This window comes from Podarcis melisellensis (assembly GCF_964234715.1).
Source record: "Podarcis melisellensis genome assembly, chromosome: 10".
NCBI classification, from domain to species: domain Eukaryota; kingdom Metazoa; phylum Chordata; class Lepidosauria; order Squamata; family Lacertidae; genus Podarcis; species Podarcis melisellensis.
Window position 1 is genome coordinate 70,422,893 of NC_138542.1, and position 18,379 is coordinate 70,441,271.

Consider the following 18,379-nt stretch of genomic DNA (forward strand, 5'->3'; position numbering starts at 1 on the left):
AAGGGGACACGAGGAAGTCGCTTAACAACGTTAATAAGATTAGTCTTAATAAGGTTGGGATTTATGTTTGTTTGTTTATTTGTTGGTGTGTTTAAAAATTTGTGGAAAACCAATAATATTTTTTTTTGAAAAATAAAAAAAAATGTGAAACATCTTACCTTTAGTCTCCCAAAGAAAGGACTGTCGCCCGTTTCCACCAGGTAGAATGCATAAGGCTTTTTGCAAGCTTCCTGGGCAACCGTTTTCAGCTTGAAATGTAGTGTGCTGCAGAGTTCGGTGAAGAGGTGCTCATAGGACGTCGTCCTCCGAGGCAAGGAGGGACCCCTTTTCTCCAGAGCATCTTCTGAGGTAGGATTTGGCTCTCGGGCCGCGAAACTCGCCTGCCTGTCGCCCTGCGTCATCAACCTGCTCAGTTCGGCAAACTCGTCCATGATGACCGATATGTCTCCTCGGGAATCTTTTAGCTTATTATTGTACGTTAACTTGTTGAGGTGGAAAGGAGCAGCCGGCCCTTGTCCTTGACCTTTCGTTCTAGCAGCATTGCTCACCGATTCCTGGGCAGAAGCAAACGGGGGAGGAGGTTCAAAAGGGTCGCTGTGTCTGCTCCTGGGGGTGCCGTGTGGGGCACTGTGCCTTGGGCCCCGGTTCAAAATAGTTATCAGAAGCGGGCTCCGGCTCCTGGGTGGCACACTGAGCTCAGCAGCTTCAGGGACCTTTCTCGATGGCAACGTCTCTGCCGTTACCTGAAGCACGCGCTCCGGAGTACCTTCGCCAGAGGTAGGAGGTTGTGGTTTCTTTAGGGCTTGTTTTAGCTTATCGTGGAAACGCAGACACTCCATATCTAAAGTGCTCTGAATGGGGTCGTTCAGAACCCTCCAAGCCCTATCGGAGAAGTTTTTCCATTCCTGCTCTCCGAAAAAAGGGCTACGCCTCTTGGAAGACTGAAAGCTTCGGTTTTTTTCTTGGTGCTTCTTGGTTATAGTAAAGTTTAAATAGTCCTTTAGAGGTCCCGACTCTTCGGGAGAAGGCAGCAGAGACCTATCGCCTTCCCTGAATGAGGACGGCCAGTCATACTGGATAGTCTCAGCCTCAACATCAGGCACCGTCACCTTGTTTTCCAGATACATCCAGCCTTCACCCTTCTGAAGCTCGTTCTCACAGCTCAAATCACTGGCGCAACTCATTTCCATGGCATCTGGCGAGGCAGCAGATCGTGTAGACGGTATCTCGGGCTGACCTCTGGGATGCACATCTCCACAAAGTTCTGGGACACCGTCCACAGAAACACATTTATTTTCCCAATTTATATTCACGCCTGTAGCTCCGACAAATGACACGGGTCTTTCACCGGCCGGAGCATCTTCAGGGTCCTCCAGATTCTCCACCGGGTTTTCATACAGATCATGTGTGTCTTTATGTGCAGATGACCCAGATTCTTCGGATAAACATTCCGTAGGACGCACGGATGGCAGCATTTCTCTGCCTGCCTTCCTGAGCTGGTCTTCACCCTCAAACATGGATGCTTCCGAACTAGCTTGTCCTGGGTTAAACCCACACAACACAGCTGCTTGGATCAAGGGGAACTGGCGTCCTGGAGTTCTTGTACCCGTGTCTTCCCACTCTGGACAGCAAGAGCTTTCAAGGGTGTCCGTAGCAGCTCCTGTCTCTTGATGAGACTTCCTTTCAGCCACATCCACTTGACCGGAACTTATGCTTCCCTGCAGTGCTGAATGATACCACCCGTATCTTTGTACAGCCATATGAAAGTCTCTCTTGTTGCCAGGCTGCGCTAAAGAGTCACCCGTCATCGCCCATTTGGGGTCATAATGGGCAAGCTTGTCAGTGGCATAGCTCTCTTCATCACTCTCAGGAGGGGTCACACACTCAAGGGTGACTGAACTAATCCAGTTTAAGGCTGGATTCTCTTTCGCAAAGGCGGTTTCTTTGCTCACGGCTGTCATACCACTCACAGTGTCTATCAACTCATAGAGAAAGGACCTGATGTCTTCAGGCACCGTAACTACAGCTTGGCTTAGCTTATTGTTATCAGATGCCGATTCTCGGGGCGCAGGAGAGACTTCAATGTCCTCACTGTTAACGCCACACTTTTGATTGTCGGTACTGGTGTCCGATTCTTCATTATCCAAATGCCAGCTCTGGCCCTGAGAATCGCCAAGTTGTTCTGTTGTCTGCCTGGCCTTCCGTTCCTCTTGAGCGGCTGTGTTGCACCGCAGTTCATTCACTTGCAATGGAGCCACACCTACCAGGTGGAGGGCTTCCTTTTCCTGTGGGATGCAGGAATCCTCAGCTGAACGTGTTTGCTTTGTGAGTGTGCTATTTTCAGCTGAGCACTCTTGGTTCCCTGGCAAATCTTCCTCTTCATCAGATATTACTTGATAGACAGGACTAACCTGCAACTTAAGCACATCAGCCATGTGGATTCCATCCTCTTCCGGCGAAACACAGGAAGCCGCAACCAAGTCTATTTCTTTTTCAGGTGCAAGATTTGGAGCCGATAAAGCAGAATTTTCTTGTTTCCTTGTGGATTCTCCTTTAACTGATGTGCTGCTATGCACTTGGCACAGTCCACCAGTTTGCAGCGGACTTGGGTCAGTCAGGTTACCCTCTTCCTGGGAAACGTCTTCAATTAAATCCTTTCGATTTAGGGATATGTGATGTTTGGTTGACTCCGCAGAGTCTTCCTGGGCAGTTGGCAATTCTATTACATCATCAGGACTTTTTTGATGGACAGGACTCTCCTCTGGTGAAACTGAATCAGCCAGATTCATTCCTTTCTTTTCCGTGGAACCAAAGGAAGTATTGTCCGAACCGACTGGGTTTGGAAATTTGGGGCTGTTTGCCAGTACAATAGAATCTTGACTCTCTACAGATTCTCCTCGAGTTGCCATATCCTTTAATTTAGCAGCTTGTGTAGAAGCTGAATCTTCTAGGTTGATTTTGTTATCTTCCTGGGACCTACGGGTGCTTTCAGCCACATCCATTTGGTTTGGAGACATGGGATGTTTGGCTAATTCAACGGCGTCTTCTGTCTCTGGAGACTGGGCTACCTCATCGTGGGTTATTTGATTTACAGGGCTAGTCCGTAATGGAAGGGAATCAAATAGATTGTCCTCTCTATCTTTCTGTGAAAGGCAGAAACCCTTAACCGCATCCGTTGGGTCTAGAGATGCAGAACTAGGGGTTGATAGTACAAAGTCATCTTGGGTACCAGGTGATTCTGCCTGATGCTCGGAAACTGTGGCTGGTGATGGTGGAAAAGTGACTGGGGACGTAGAGGCCCTGGCAGCTTCTCTGTCTTCTATTGGACAGCCTTCCTCTTCTTTGTTCTCTTGGTCCAAGTCCATATCTCGGGGCTCTGAGTCAGTATCGTTGCTGTCCGAAAGAGCAAGTTCAATTGATTCCCACCCCGTGCTCTCTCCCTCTATATCTTCCTCATCTACAGGGAGATCCTGTGACCCCCTCCCCTCTCTACACGGTTTGTTGACTTCCCCACAATCGCTGTCTGCTTCTAACCAGCCTATTTCAGCAGGACGTAGCAACACGGCGCCACCGCTCTGTGGGCTGTCCTCCTTCTCCTCTGCAGAAGGAGAGGAAGCCTTTAATTCAGAAATCTTCTCTGCAGAAATGCCACCGGCCATCGTGTTTGCACTAGGCTGTTTGCTGGCTGAATTCTCCAGGACTTCCGTATCCTTGGAAGCAGCATCGCTTTGGGAAACCTCAGCTAAGTTGACACTCGCAGTCGCCTCCGCATCAGTTCCACGCTCCTGAGGCCTCGAACGCCCTTCAGTATGCTCATCTGTCACGTTTCTATTCTGGCTCTCTGCAGAGAGGGCAGGATCTGGTGTGAGTTTTTCATCAGGTTTCTCCACAGCCACCTGAAATAAAAATTCCAAGTTTCAAAAGTTCAGAGAGTCACAAAGACAAAAAGTAAAAAAAAAATCTCCATAGCTTTCTAAATTGCAAACTATCCTAGAGCAGTAAAAAACAAAATCACAGCATGGTGCAAACGTTTACCAACACACGCTGCCTGGAGTTGAGAGAGCCTCGGCCCTCCTACCTTTTGAGCTCCTTCAAGGTTTACCCCACTGTGCTGCTTCAAGAATAAGCTGCCACAACTTGTCACAAATCAAACCAAGCACAGTCTCTGCTAGCCATGCCTCGTGGCCTAGCCATCAATCTTCCCTTGTTTTCACCATTCAATCTGGTTAGCACAAAGGGCAGAGTTCGAATCACTGTGTTTGTCGCAGGTTATGGCAGCCGGCTCTATAATGCTGTCCAACAGCTAAATAGGGCCCCGAAAAGTGAGGTTTTTCCATTTCCCAGGTTTTTCTTCAGACCTCCTCCCTGAACCAAGATGGTTCTTTAATCCCAGTTATTTAATAAATAAGTATTATGTTGGCTTTCTATCTCCGCTGGCTGTTCCAAGTTCACTGGGGAAGGGCATCATGCTCTATGGGCTTTACAGCACAATTTGCCGTAGAGGCTACTGTCATACTACTAACAGCAACAAGAGAAAAAATTGATGGGAACTGTCTATGGAAATTAAAGGGGAACTGGCAGGGCGGTTTGAAGCTCAATTCCCTTTAATTTCCATACAGTGGTATGTTGGTTCTCGAACGGCTTAGCTGTCAAACAATTCGGCTCCCAAACGCCGCAAACCTGGAAGTAAGCGTCCCAGTTTGTGAACGTTTTTCGGAAGCCGAATGTCCAACGCAGCTACCGTTTGAGTGCAGGAAGCTGAACATTGGTTTTCGAATGGTTTTGGGAGTCGAACAGACTTCTGGAACGGATTAAGTTTGAGACCCAAGGTACCACTGTAGATAAGTTTCCAAGGTATCATGGAGGACATGTTGACAGGTGGCTATCAATAAAAATGTCTATTAGGAACCTCTGTACATTTTATTCTGTGAACTGCCCTGAGATCTTATGATCGAGGGCGGTATATAAATCCAATCAATCCAATCAATCATGGGTGAGGAACTTCTACCCTGTTTCCCCGAAAATAAGAGTGTCTTAATTTTTGCTCCCAAAGATGCTTATTTTCAGGGGATGTCTTATTTTTCCATGAAGAAGAATATGGTACACATTTATTGTCTGATTGTGAGCCAGCCAGACTCCATCAGGGCAGAGCGAGCAGCAGGCGGCAGCTTGTCCAGGCTCTCTGATTTAAAAAGACTTCGACACTGCCTGAACAGCTCTGCCTGTGCTGTGGCCAATCAGTAAGCTGCGTGGTGGTGCCCGCCGCTACGGTCCAGAGGAGTCAGACACCTTACAGTAGCTTTGGGGGTCTTATATTCTGGGAGAAGCTTTATTATCGGGGAGGTCTTATTTTGGGGGGATGCCTTATATTACAGTGAGAGGCAATACTGGAAGTAGGTCTTATTTTGGGGGGATGTCTCACTTTCAGGGAAACAGGGTAGGCTCTCGACTCTACCCAATTTTCACTCATGAATGAGATTTGAGGTTATCAGGGCTGTAACTCAGTAGCAGAACACTCACTAGGCAAGCGGAACCCAGGTTGAATCCCTGGCATATGCAGACAGGGCAGAGAGAATCATTGCCAGTCAGTGTAGTTAACTCGGCGTAATACTGAGTCAAATGGACCAGTGGTCCGAGTCGCTATAAGGCTGTTCTCAAAAACTGCAAGAGGTTCCAGGCTTTGAAGTTAAATTACCCATATGGTTTTATAGATGTAGCTATGCCCAGCTGTAGCTCTGAGCCCCTCACTGCTAAATGGTGCCAAGTGTACCAGCCAGGCTCCTGGCACTCCGCATCTGCCTCCTGCCCAACACTAACATCTGGCCTGAGCCGATCTACCGAAGTCTTTCTTACTTTGTCGGGAGGATTAGCCTTCTCTTTCGGTTTGCCGGCAGCAACATGGGACTCTTCCTCCTCCTCAGGCAGATCACTGGGGTCATCAGGGATAACGATGGGAGCCTCATCGATGCAATTCGTAGAGGACAGTTCATTACAGGAGAGGGGCTTCTCCGAGGAAGAAACTGCCCTCTCGTCTGCTTCTCTGGGCGTCCGGTTATCATCGGATAGAGAGTCTGCGGGGCATTTCTCCAAACTGTACGACCCCTCGCAATCGTCGTCGATGACTTCAAAGGCATCCACGATGCTTCTCAGTGAGACGAATTTGGGAGGGTTGCGGTGTTCGACCACGTTCCTTATTGTAGGGGATCTGAACGGCTTGTTATAAAACAGCGCCACCCACATATGCAGGATGCGCATCATTTCATCCGAATCATCCAGCATGCGGGTGTCCCAGGGCCTACAGAAAAAGGAAATGCAGACTTATTCTTGAGAATTTTTATTTTAAGGCTCTCTACCTGACTGGGTGAAATCACATCATTTTTGTCTTTACATGGCTTGGGTCCTGCATATCCTGCATAAACAATTGGAAAAGGATGTTGACAGGTTGCAATGCGTGCAGAGGAGGGCAGCTAAGATGGTCAAGGGTCTAGAAGCCAAGCCTTATGAGGAACAGTTGAAGGAGCTGGGTATGTTTAGCCTGGAAGAGAGGGACGGAGAGGAGATATGAGAGCCATCTTGAAATATCTAAAGGGCTGTTTGTAGAATTTGTACTGTTAAAATGGAAAGGGGTCAAACCATCGACAGGAGGTGCTGAAATTTTGGGAGGTTGAATAGTTACAATGGAATGGTCTCGGTGGTGGGGTGCACATTTTAATTCTTATTTATTTATGATTATTAATTTGTCAAAAAAAAAAACAAAGATCATGGCTACTGGTCCCATCACCTCCTGGCAAATAGAAGGGGAAGAAATGGAGGCAGTGAGAGATTTTACTTTCTTGGGCTCCATGATCAATGCAGATGGTGACAGCAGTCATGAAATTAAGAGACGCCTGCTTCTTGGGAGAAAAGCAATGACAAACCTAGACAGCATCTTAAAAAGCAGAGACATCATCTTGCCAACAAAGGTCCGTATAGTAAAAGCTATGGTTTTCCCAGTAGTGATGTATGGAAGTGAGAGCTGGACCATAAAGAAGGCTGATCGCCGAAAAATTGATGCTTTTGAATTCTGGTGCTGGAGGAGACACTTGAGAGTCCCATGGACTGCAAGAAGAACAAACCGATTCATTCTTAGGGAAATCAGCCCTGAGTGTTCACTGGAAGGACAGATCCTGAGGCTGAGGCTCCAATACTTTGGCCACCTCATGAGAAGAGAAGACTCCCTGGAAAAGACCCTGATGTTGGGAAAGATGGAGGGCACAAGGAGAAGGGGACGACAGAGGACGAGATGGTTGGATAGTGTCTTCGAAGCTACAAGCATGAGTCTGACCAAACTGCGGGAGGCAGTGGAACACAGGAGTGCCTGGCGTGCTCTGGTCCAGGGGGTCACAAAGAGTCAGACACGACTAAACAACAACACTTTGTCCAAAAAAGATGATCAAACTACTGGACACTTTTCACCTGGGGATGCATAAAGCTACTGTAGGATGGTACAGAAAGGTTAATTTTTTAAAAAAATTATTATTATTATTATTATTATTATTATTACTACTATTATACTATAGGACAGTAAAAGCTGTTTGACTGTGGATCAGATGACCTTAGGAGGTGGTAGACTCTCCTTCCTTGGAGGTTTTTAAGCAGAGGTCAGATGGCCATCTGTCATGGATGCTTTAGTTGAGTTTCCCTATATGGAAGGGGGTTGGACTAGATGACCCTTGGGATCCCACTCCACAGTTCTATGATTCTATGATCCCAGAGACTGTCATCTTCTCCTACTGGAGAGGCTGCCTGGAACAAGGTGTTCTCTGGGGCAATGTCTCCTGACAGGCACTCTCCATCTATTCCTGTTGCTCTCAATGTCCTGCTAGGGAAGATCCTGAAAGCAGCCCATGACCTTGGCTGGGACTCACAGACCCTATTGATGCAGTGTACGGGTGGCAACCCATTTTGGCTCCACAGGCCAGCTTCTTATCAGGATCAAGCTTGTGGGCAAAATTTGACAGGTGGGCAAGGCTATCCTCCCATCAACCACCTGACTTCAGGAGCAAGGTGCTTTTAAGTTCCTAAGTGGGGAGACTTCAAATCACCTTGCAAGGCACTGCCAGAACAATTTCTCCCTCCACTTTCCCAGGGCTTTTGACCCAAACCCCTTCCTGAATCAGAACAGGACCCCCTGCTTATCAGCTGATTAGCAGGGGTTATATGCTGTGTTGGCTGTTCATGTCTGTTCCAAGCAGGGAACGGGTACACAGCCAAACTGAGGATTTAACCCCATCTTCCTGCCCATCAGATGATGTCGCAAGTGTACCTCTGGTGTACTGTGCCCTTCTCAACACACTCAGCAGAGAAGCAACCAAGCGACCAGATTCCTGTCCATTTAAGGCTCTGAGCTTCTCAAGAAGAGGTTGTACACACACAGATGTAACTCACAACTTATGCTCATTTAACCTGTGCGCATTCAGCTTTACATACTTGGCAAATATATATGTTTTGACTATATGTGATTTTGACCTTACATGCTATCCCTGGAACATAACCGCCACATGAGCGGAGAGTTGCCTATATAGCTATATAATGGCTCAGTTCAAGGCATTGAAAGACCAGCCTCCAAATGCCCTTGTTCTCTGGGCCACGGTTCATGATCCTGGAGAGATCACCCAGCTCCTATCTGCATTCTCACCACTACTGCCAGGCCTGTAATTCTACCTAGTTATGAAGGGACGCGGATGGCACTGTGGTCTAAACCACTGAGCCTCTTGGGCTTGCCGATCAGAAGGTAGGCAATTCGAATCCCCGTGATGGTGTGAGCTCCCGTTGCTTGGTCTCAGCTCCTGCCAACCTAAAAGTTTGAAAGCATGCCCCTCCCCCAAAGTGCAAGTAGAAACCACTCCGGAGGGAAGGTAAATGGTGTTTCCGTGTGCTGCTCTGGTTGCACCAGAAGTGGCTTAGTCATGTTGGCCACATGACCAGGAAAAACTGTCTGCAGACAAACGCCGGCTCCCTCGGCCTGAAAAGCAAGATGAGCGCCGCAACCCCAGAGTCATCTGCAACTGGACTTAACTATCATGGGTCCTTTACTTTACCTTTTTAGTTATGATTTTATTTATCTTACTTGTGGCTTGAATGCATTTCATACAATGAGTATCTTTCCAAAGCTGGGAATTACTTACCCGTGTACAGCTCGAATTACTGTTCTCTCCAAGATATTATTAGTGTATTTGCTATCTAAGTTGGGCGGGTAGTCAGCCTCCCACTGGAAAGTCACTTTGACAGTTTTGTCGCAAAAGGTCACTTTATGGGACTTGGAGAAGTCTTCCTTCAACCTCGCGGCCATGACGGCAGAGCGTGTGAATGGTATGTAGCACCTCAGCTGCTTGTGAGGGTGGCAGATCCTCTGCTGGTGCCGGAAAGGCATGACTTTTCCAACTAAAGGCCCCAGCCTGGCATTCTTCACACCGTTCTTGGTGCCCAGGGCCCCCTTCTTGCAAGATTCAGACACCGGGGAGGCGTACGAGTGCTCAGAAGAAATCAAGGAGTGAATGCTCGAATCCGAAAGATAACCCGTCTCCCTTGGAGGTGTCGCAAAACTGGGTTTCGCAGCCCGCCTTTTGCTGGAACCTGTGGAGTTGTTTTCATGAGAGCTGGAAGGAGACTCTCTGCCCTCACCACTTTGCTCAGGAGACAAATCAGACTCTGGGCCCGTCTTGCCAGAGAAGGAAGCAGTTTTCAGCTTCTTTGTCACTCTGTGATATTCGTGATCAGAAGACTTGTCCGAATGTTTCCCTTTGTGCAAGCGGCGGCGCTCCCGGGAGGGGCTGGGGGGCAAGGAGGCGCCACTGCTGTTGCTGAGCAGCGGGGAGTTGGAGCTCAGCGCCAGGTCGGCCAACAGGTTCAAGGCGTGGGAGTCGCAGTTGAGCACTTTGGGAGATGGGCAAGCATCCTGGGCCGGGCTTCTCTCGCTCGAAGGATCGTTCTCATCGCTAGCCGGAGGGATTTCGTCTTCCCGCTGATGGGAACTTTTCCTCTTCACTGCGTAAGAAAAGGAGCAAGTTTCAGAGCGGGGCTGCTAAAACAGTTCCACCCTTACGAAAAAGCACCATTAAAGGCTAGTGGTTTTTTGAGAGCCAATATGGTGCAGCACTTGTGGTTTCGTGCTAACATTCCCAGTCCCTGTTCAGTCACGAAGGTTGCCAAGTGGCTACTCTGGGACAGTCGCTATGTCTCAACCTTACTCATAGGGTCGTTATAAGGACAAAGTGGCCGGGGAGGGAGAAGAGAGCCTTGTATGCTGCTCTTAGGAGGAAAGGTAGGATTTTAAAAGGCTCTCTCTATAGCTGTTGTTATAGTTAGTTACAGATAAATTCAATTAGTTACAGATAAAGTTATACAGTTATGGGAAAAAGAAAGTACACCCTCTTTAGGTTCTGTGGACATATGAGGACATCATAACAATGATCTGTTTCTTAGCAGGTCTTTAAATCAGGTAAATATAACCTCAGAACTCCTAAGAAACAGATTATTGTTATTATGCCATATGTAAAACCACAGAAATCAAAGAAGGTGTACTTTCTTTTCCCCATGACTGTAGCTACCGTATTGGCCCGAATATAAGCCACACCCAAATATAAGCTGCACCTTTAAAATTGGAGGGGGGGGGGAGAGAAAAAAAAGAGAAAAAAAAATACCCTAATATAAGCCACTCCCTTCCTCACTGCTCCTCGCTGCATAGTTGGGGGGGGGGGGCTGCGTTGCCGGCAGCCTTTCCCCTTCCTTGCTCTCTCTCCCTTCCCAGCTTTGGCGGGAGAGGACGGGGGAGTGTGCACGGGGCAGACGCTGCTTTGCTGCACTCCTAGCGTAAGATCACGAATATAAGCCACACTTTAACTTTTCATGGTTGGAATTTTGGGGGAAAGTGCGGCTTATATTCAGGCCAGTATGGTAGTCATAGAGAAATCCCGTCAAACTCAGGTAGCCATAGTTTCCTGAGCACCTTCACTTTCCTGCTAATGAACCCGCAGGAAGGACTATGAACCACGTGCTTCAAGAAATCCACCTCCCTTTCTAGAAACTAAAAGGGCCAACTTTCTGGCCTGCAGGCAGGTACCTTCTCCTGCACTCCCTGCACTGTTGGCACGATGGGAGGCACTCAGTTCCACAGGTGCAGAGAGAGACACCCATGGGGGTCCTGTCTCTATCTCTATGGGACCTGGCGCTCTGGGATGTGGTCCATAATAATAATTTATTATTTATACCCTGCCCATCTGGCTGAGTTTCCCCAGCCACTCTGGGCGGCTCCCAATCAAGTGTTAAAAACAGTACAGCGTTAAATATTAAAAACTTCCCTGAACAGGGCTGCCTTCAGATGTCTTTTAAAGATAAGATAGCTGCTTATTTCCTTCACATCTGAAGGGAGGGTGTTCCACAGGGCGGGCGCCACTACCGAGAAGGCCCTCTGTCTGGTTCCCTGTAACCTCACTTCTCGCAGGGAGGGAACCACCAGAAGGCCCTTGGCGCTGGACCTCAGTGTCCGGGCTGGACGATGGGAGTGGAGACGCTCCTTCAGGTATACAGGACCGAGGCCGTTTAGGGCTTTAAAGGTCAGCACCAACACTTTGAATTGTGCTTGGAAACGTACTGGGAACCAATGCAGATCTCTCAGAGAGAAATCATCCTGGAACTCTAAACCCACAAATTCTCAGAGAGTCCATGGGACTTGTGCCCACCAGCTTGGGGTTTAGTGGCCCTCCGGTGACCAGTATCAGGCTCAGAGTCATCAGCCCTGTGTGGCTCCCTAGCCATTGACTTTACAACATCTGACTCGGTGTCTTGGTCGCTGACTGACCCGGTTCCCTTTGTTCACTGTTTTGAAGTAGGGTCCACAACTGTCAACCCAGGAAGGACTAAAAGCGTCAGCCATCTTGGGCTACATTCAACTAAAAGGCAAAGGCTCTTCCGCTTCCTCTTTCACCCGTGTGGCAGGACCGCTCCTGTGCCTCGGTCCACACAAATGCAGGAGCATAAGATGCCACCAGGATGGGGGGGGGGGACTTTGGAAAGCAAAGGCATTAGAAAGCCCTTTGCCCGTGCCATGGGGAGGGTGACGCAAAGGGAAAGAAACGTCCTTGGGACGGGAGGGAAAACACCAGCCTCCAGCTGCTCATCCTTTCAAGGGGAAGCCAAGCCAAAGCATCATCTTAATCCTAATTCCGATTTTGCATTTCAAGCACCGTCCTCTTACTTTGGTTCCTCGTGCTCATCTTCTCGCTCGAAACTTTTTCTGCGGTGGAGTCTTTTTTTTGTTTCGAGACCCGGGACTTCTTCTCTTCCACTCCAAGGCTCTCAGGAGAGGGGGCGGCCTTCGCAGCAGACTCGCACGGCATTTGCTGGACAAATTCCGCAGACAAAACCTCAGCGCCTACGAGAAAAGAAAGGTCTCTAGCGTCAAGAAGGAATAAGGCGTAAGAAAGCGATAAAATCCTTGCAGAGAGCCCTTATGATCCACACGAATGCTGGCCCAATTCAAACATTACTTGCCCCATGCTCAGATCGATGAAGAGCCCTAACTGCTTTGCATGTGGGCGATGCCCAGTTCAGACCCCAACATGCCCGGGAAGGTGCCAGGCAGATCTGCCATGGGAGGGAGGTGAATCAATGAGGCTCAGCCACTCATTTAACCTCCAGTGTCAGGGGCACCCATAGAAGGGCCTCCCAGGCCCCATGTGGCTCGGTCACATAGCTTGCACCCACCAGGAGCCAGGGCAGGGGGTTAAACATCACTGGCTTTATCCTATGGAAGTCCCTCCCAGCTGAGATCAGAAAGCCCCCTCCCTCTTGAAATTCCAGCTCCTACTGAAGACTTTTTTAAAATACAGTGGTATCTCGGGATGCGAACAGGATTCGTTCCAGAGCCCCGTTCACATCCTGAAGCGAACGCAACCCGTGTCCACGTGTCGCCACTTCTGCGCATGCCCGTGACATCATCTTGACTGTTTGCGCATGCGCGTGCGGCGGAACCTGGAAGTAACCCGTTCCGTTACTTCCGGGTCACTGCGGAGCGCAACCCGAAAATACTTAACTTGAAGCACATTTATCCCAAGGTATGAATGTACTCCAGCAGGCATTTTAAGTATGTTTTCTGATTTTTTGGGGTGGGGTGGGGGATTAATTTTAACTGATTTACCTTTGCTTTATCTTTTGACCAATACTGTACACCACTTAAGAGACTACCGTGTTAAGTGTTACATAAATCTTTGAAATAAATGCATGCATGCATTCATGATGCAAACAGAGGATCTCAGTTGCTGAACAGCTTCATGGAAAAACAGGCCATCCTTCCAGTGCCCTGGGTCTCAAGACTGTTTAGAGCAGTGGCCCCTAGTCTGGAGGCCTGAAAGGGCCCTCCAAGCAATTCTTTCTGCACCCCGGCAAAAAAACACTCAACTAATTGTTGCAGCAGCAGGAAACAATAAATACATAAACAGGACTCAGCGCTGATCTGCACCAGTAAGCTGAATGGGGAGGAGGGAACCGTGTCCCCCCCAAGGGGGGGGGTGGAGTGGCCACACCCACTGCTGCTCTGCAACCTCTGGAGAGTTGCCCAAGAGCTGATGCAACCCATGACACAAGGCTCTCCAAACTTCTGATTTCCAGCAACTGGTATTTGCTGTATTATACAGTTACTGGCTCACACTTGTGTGCATGAAAGGATTAACCTGAGCCCCGAGCTCAAGTTACCATAGGTGGGACTCAGCAGGCTCCCACCCAGTGATGGAGCTTCATGCTCTGGAACGGGGGGGGGGGGCAGAGAGCAGGCGGGGTGCAGCTGGCGCGTGTCCGGAGGGCCGTGGAGCGCGTCTTCGGGGCATGGTGTGCTGCCCGAAAGGGCGTGGCACCCAGCGCAGGTCGGGGGGGGCAGCCGCGATGGCACCACGCCGGGATTGCGCAGCCGGGGGTGGTGCGCTCCCCCCGCACACCTCTTTCTCCGCCAGTGCTCCTACCAGCCTTTGCTTCTCCCTCAACACCTCTCTCTCTCTCTCTCTCTCTCTCTCTCTCTCTCTCTCTCTCTCTCTCCCTTTGGAAGAAGCTAGCTGCCACATGGTAAAACAGATTTTTACAGCCTGCAGGTAACAGAAAGACTGCATACGAAATAAATAAATAAATAATAAAAAGGTAAAATTCATACAACTGCTTATCTTAGATTTCCAATTTGAAAAGCCAAGAGTCTGGGATTTATTCTAGCCTCAGCATTTTGTTTAAAGGTGGATGAGAGCAAATCTAACCGAGTTTGATGTGCTTAATTGAGGCAATCAACCATTGCACTAACTCTGCTATGGGAGGCTAAGAATCTCTTTCAAACCTCTCTCTCTCCAAAAGTATTCGGAGCCATGTGCTCTGACAGTGGAGACAGAACATTCCAGGAATCGAGGCAGCATGGATAACGTCCCTCCTGGTGCTGAATGGCTCTAGCAGAGTAGCTCTGTGGGCGGGCACATTGCTTTGAATTGCACCGCCACCCCAAGCACCGTACTGGCATTTAAAAGTGCTCACCTGCAAGAAAATCTGTATTAGGGTTAAGACAGTGCACTCACCTCTCTTCCTTCTTAGCGGGTTCTGAAGAATTTTTAATTTAAGGGTGGGTTTGTTAGAGCCGCCAGACGATTCTGAATTTTTGGAAGCTGGCAAGGAGAGATTCAAATTTTCCTTTCTGGCTTTTTTCTGCTTTCCTTTGTCCTCCTTGCTGGAAACCTCCTTCGGAGGAGACAATTTCTTCCTTGCATTTGCCACAAGGAGCCTATTGGATTTCCTCTTGTGCTGCTCCAAAGTCCGCTCTCCCATCTCACTGGGTTCCACATCAGCCTCTTTGCTATGTGGGGCTGGCTGCCCCGCACGCCGAGTCCTAGCCATTTCAACCGTGCCAATGGGCTCGTCGCATGCCAAAGAGTCCAAATTCAAACCTGAAGAAGTGTCGGCCTCCTGCAAGTTGCTGCCGGCGCCGCTGCCTCTGGGAGACCGAGTTCTGCCATGTAGGAAAGCGGTAGCCGTTGACATTTCCAGCGCATAGTTTTGGGGATGAGACAGGTAAAACTGCAGGCGGAAGAGAGAGCTTTGGGGACACTTTTCGGAAAGAGATTCAAGCTCAGGCTTCTTCGAGAACGCATCGAAAGAGGAGAGGGGCGGGCTATCGAGGCTGCTGGTGGACGGCCGCAAATTCTTCTTATCAAGCTTTGCAAACTCCTGGAGGTGAAGCTTCACCAAAGTGCTGAGTGGGTCTCCGCTGTCGACGGGATGCTTGGCCGCTTCCACCAATGCATGGTGGAGCCCTGGCAGAACCAGAGCGACTTGCGAATATCTCTTGTTTGCCCCGTGTTCGCATTTCAAATCTTTTGCTGCCAAGAAGAAGCACACTATTAATGCAACGTGCACCCATCGCAAGAAAAACAAGCATGCGCATGACCTTTGCAACCTTCTGAGAGCCACATGCCTGGGGGGCAGAGGGGCAGGGACAAAAGCAATGAGAATAAATGTGAATTTTATCTTTTTATTTCCCCCACCCCCCACAGACACTCGCACACACCCCTCTCTAGCCTATGCAAGCAAGAAGCATTATATCAGAGTTGGAGGCATTCCAGCCATGCCAATACAGGCCTGCTGTATGATGTCTCTCAAGAGGGTGTATGGCTAGGGATGAAAGACTCATGGGGGCCAATCAAAAAGGTATGGAGGGCCACATTTGGCCTCCAGGTCTGGGGTTCCCTATCCCTGGCCACATGGCCAAGCAGACATCCAGTGGTTTTGCTGATCATCCAGTTATAGTGCAATTGAAAACATTGCAAAGGCGGAGAAAGAAGATTCTACTGCCCAATTTGGATGGTCCTCCAAACCATGGTTTGGGAGACAAGCTGCGGGCTGCCACCTCCCATCGCACCCATGGTTTCCTTCTGCCTCCTATTAGGCGCTAACCATGGTTTGCTAGGGCCTCCAAACTGGCAAATTACGGCTTGCATTCCCTTCCTCCCTAGGCCAGAATCAGAAACCCGTTCCAAACTCTCTTTTTTTCAATTCTGGCTTGGAAGGAAACGGAAATCAGAGTTTGCATCTTTGGACGTCCCTGGAGATGCAAGGCTGTGTGTGACATGGGGCGGAGCTTATCAAATACAGTGGAACCTTGGTTGTTGAATGCTTTGGAAGTCAAACAATTCGTAACCCAAACGCCGACAACCCGGAAGTGAATGCTTCCATTTTCAAACGCACCTCGGAAGTCGAACGGCTTCCGAGGCACTTTTCTGCATTTTTAAAATGTCAACCGGCATTTGCACCTCGGTTGTCGAACGTTTCGGAAATCAAATGGGAACGGATTACGTTCAACAACCGAGGTTCCATTGTGCTGCCTGAATTCAGCCTGTCGAGGCCAAGCAAAGGGATAGTACCTGTTAAACACTTAGGCCTCGGGGAAGAGATTAAAAACAAGGCCTGAAGACACGTAGATTCGCCCGGGCCAGAATCTGCAGAGAGGAGAGAGAGGGAGACTGGTAACAGCTACAAATCTGACTCTTCCATGAAGATCACATATGGATATGTTTTTTTAAACCATCGAAAACTTCAGATCTTTTATTCTTACCTTTTTCCTTTACCAAGGCAGATGAGGAAAGCAGGATGAGAATCGCCCGGTCATTTAAATATTTGACAAGTGCCTACAAAGAAAAGGAAAAAAGGTGACCGTAGGAACACAGGAAGCCACCCTTTACGGAGTCAAGCCCTTTGCTACATCTAGTTCAGTAACGTCTACACCAACTGGCAGCACCTGTCCAAGGCTTCAAACTGCAGACATTCACAGCTCTACCCATGGATTGAACCTGACCCTGTCTGCATGCAAAACATGTGCTCAGCAACTGAGCCAAGATCCTTCCCCTTCTCAAGCTATGATCAGTTTAACACCCCTTTTTAGGTGAAAACAGAATATTGGATTGCATGAGCCTTGGTTTGATCCATCAAAGCAATATACATGTTCTCGATTGTTTTAAATGTCCATAATGTACATTTCATACAGTTCAAATTTGCGCATTTATTTTTGTTATCTCCAAGGGGTTGTTTGTTGGTTGATTTTTAATTCTTGCAACAGCTGGTTAAAGTATGGTATGTGGCTGGTGAAGAGTAGCAGAGAACAGAGTTTAACAGCGAAGTGGGAATTCCAAGCTGGTTGGCTGCTGCAGAAAACCAGATGTTGGAATAGATGGGATCTTCAGTCAGGTCCCACAGAGCTCTTTTACATTCAAACCAAGGTCTCCCTGAGCCAACACTGTTCCACAACAGCACTTTTTCTTCATGCTGGTGGGTGTGTTCTTATTCCACTAGAAATGTTGGGTTACAACAATTTCAAAATCAACGTTAAAAACAGTTTAAAACAAATGACAGTCACAAAAGTAGGATGGAACACAGTAAAAGCAACAGCAGCCCAAGACTATTTGTTCTTATGAATCTAGCATCCTTAAAATGCTGCTCAGTGTTCCAAAAACTTAACACACATTGATGGAAGGGGCTGGACAAGATGAGTCTTGGAGTCCCTGCCAGTTCTAGGAACTTCTTGTCATTGCCACAACAGCCCTGCTGTCCTGAGCTTATGTGGGAGCTGACATTTCAATGGGGGCCTGGCTAGCTCAAGATCTCAGCTCCACAAGACCAGCTGTATTGCAAGGGCAGCTGGGCCCTGAATAGAGGCACACCTACAGCCAGCTCTTCGTAGGACTGCTGCTCTTATTTCGTAACTATTTTAAAAGGAGGTAGAAACCTTGGGCTCTCCTGGTGCAGCCTTGTTTCACTTTCAGTACTGACAGCTGCGCTTTGACAGCAGACCTTTCTTTTCATTTTACTTTCGCTTTGAGCTGTGCTCTGGTGAAAAGTGAGTTGTCCTGAGGCAGAAAGATACACAAACGCACGTCGCTTTTTTCAGGGGATCTGGGCAAAAGAGAATTAATCTGAGCCTTAAAAAGCCCAGAGCTGAAAGAGGAAGTGGGAAAGAGCACTACGCATTCAACTTCCTCCCTAGAGAGAGAAAGATTGCCACCCTTGCCATCTCGTGCCCGGGGGGGCACCGTGTATAGGTGTGTGTATGCTGTGGTGCTGGGGAGTTCAGAGGCTTTGTGGCTACCCAGGAAAGACCTCAAGGGCCCACTGCATCCATGTTTGACATGCCAGGGACTCCTGCCCTAAACCACAGTTTAGCCTGACCTGCAGGAACTGGAAGGATCTTTGGGGTCCACATGCTCTCCCCTCCTCCCATTGGCTGCACATGGCTGGAAGGAGGACTCTACCAGTGTGCACTTTCACTTCCACTGACCCATAGCCTGTTGTGTCATCCAGACCAGGGAGAGTGCCTGAGAACAAA

At 48.7% G+C, this 18,379-nt stretch overlaps 1 protein-coding gene across 5 annotated transcripts in view; it reads right to left on the reverse strand.

Moving 5' to 3' along the window:
- The window catches only part of TASOR2 (transcription activation suppressor family member 2), a 64,158-nt gene that overhangs the window by 13,275 nt on the left and 32,504 nt on the right, over window positions 1-18,379 (reverse strand). For all 5 annotated transcript variants that reach the window (XM_081926659.1, XM_081926657.1, XM_081926658.1 and 2 more), the window contains 7 exons: window positions 16,616-16,688; window positions 16,425-16,499; window positions 14,586-15,383; window positions 12,236-12,412; window positions 9,168-10,026; window positions 5,854-6,295; window positions 159-3,896 (listed from right to left, as the gene is read on the reverse strand). In XM_081926659.1, coding sequence (XP_081782785.1) covers window positions 159-3,896; window positions 5,854-6,295; window positions 9,168-10,026; window positions 12,236-12,412; window positions 14,586-15,383; window positions 16,425-16,499; window positions 16,616-16,688 — 6,162 coding nt within the window. The remainder of the gene's footprint in view (window positions 1-158; window positions 3,897-5,853; window positions 6,296-9,167; window positions 10,027-12,235; window positions 12,413-14,585; window positions 15,384-16,424; window positions 16,500-16,615; window positions 16,689-18,379) is intronic.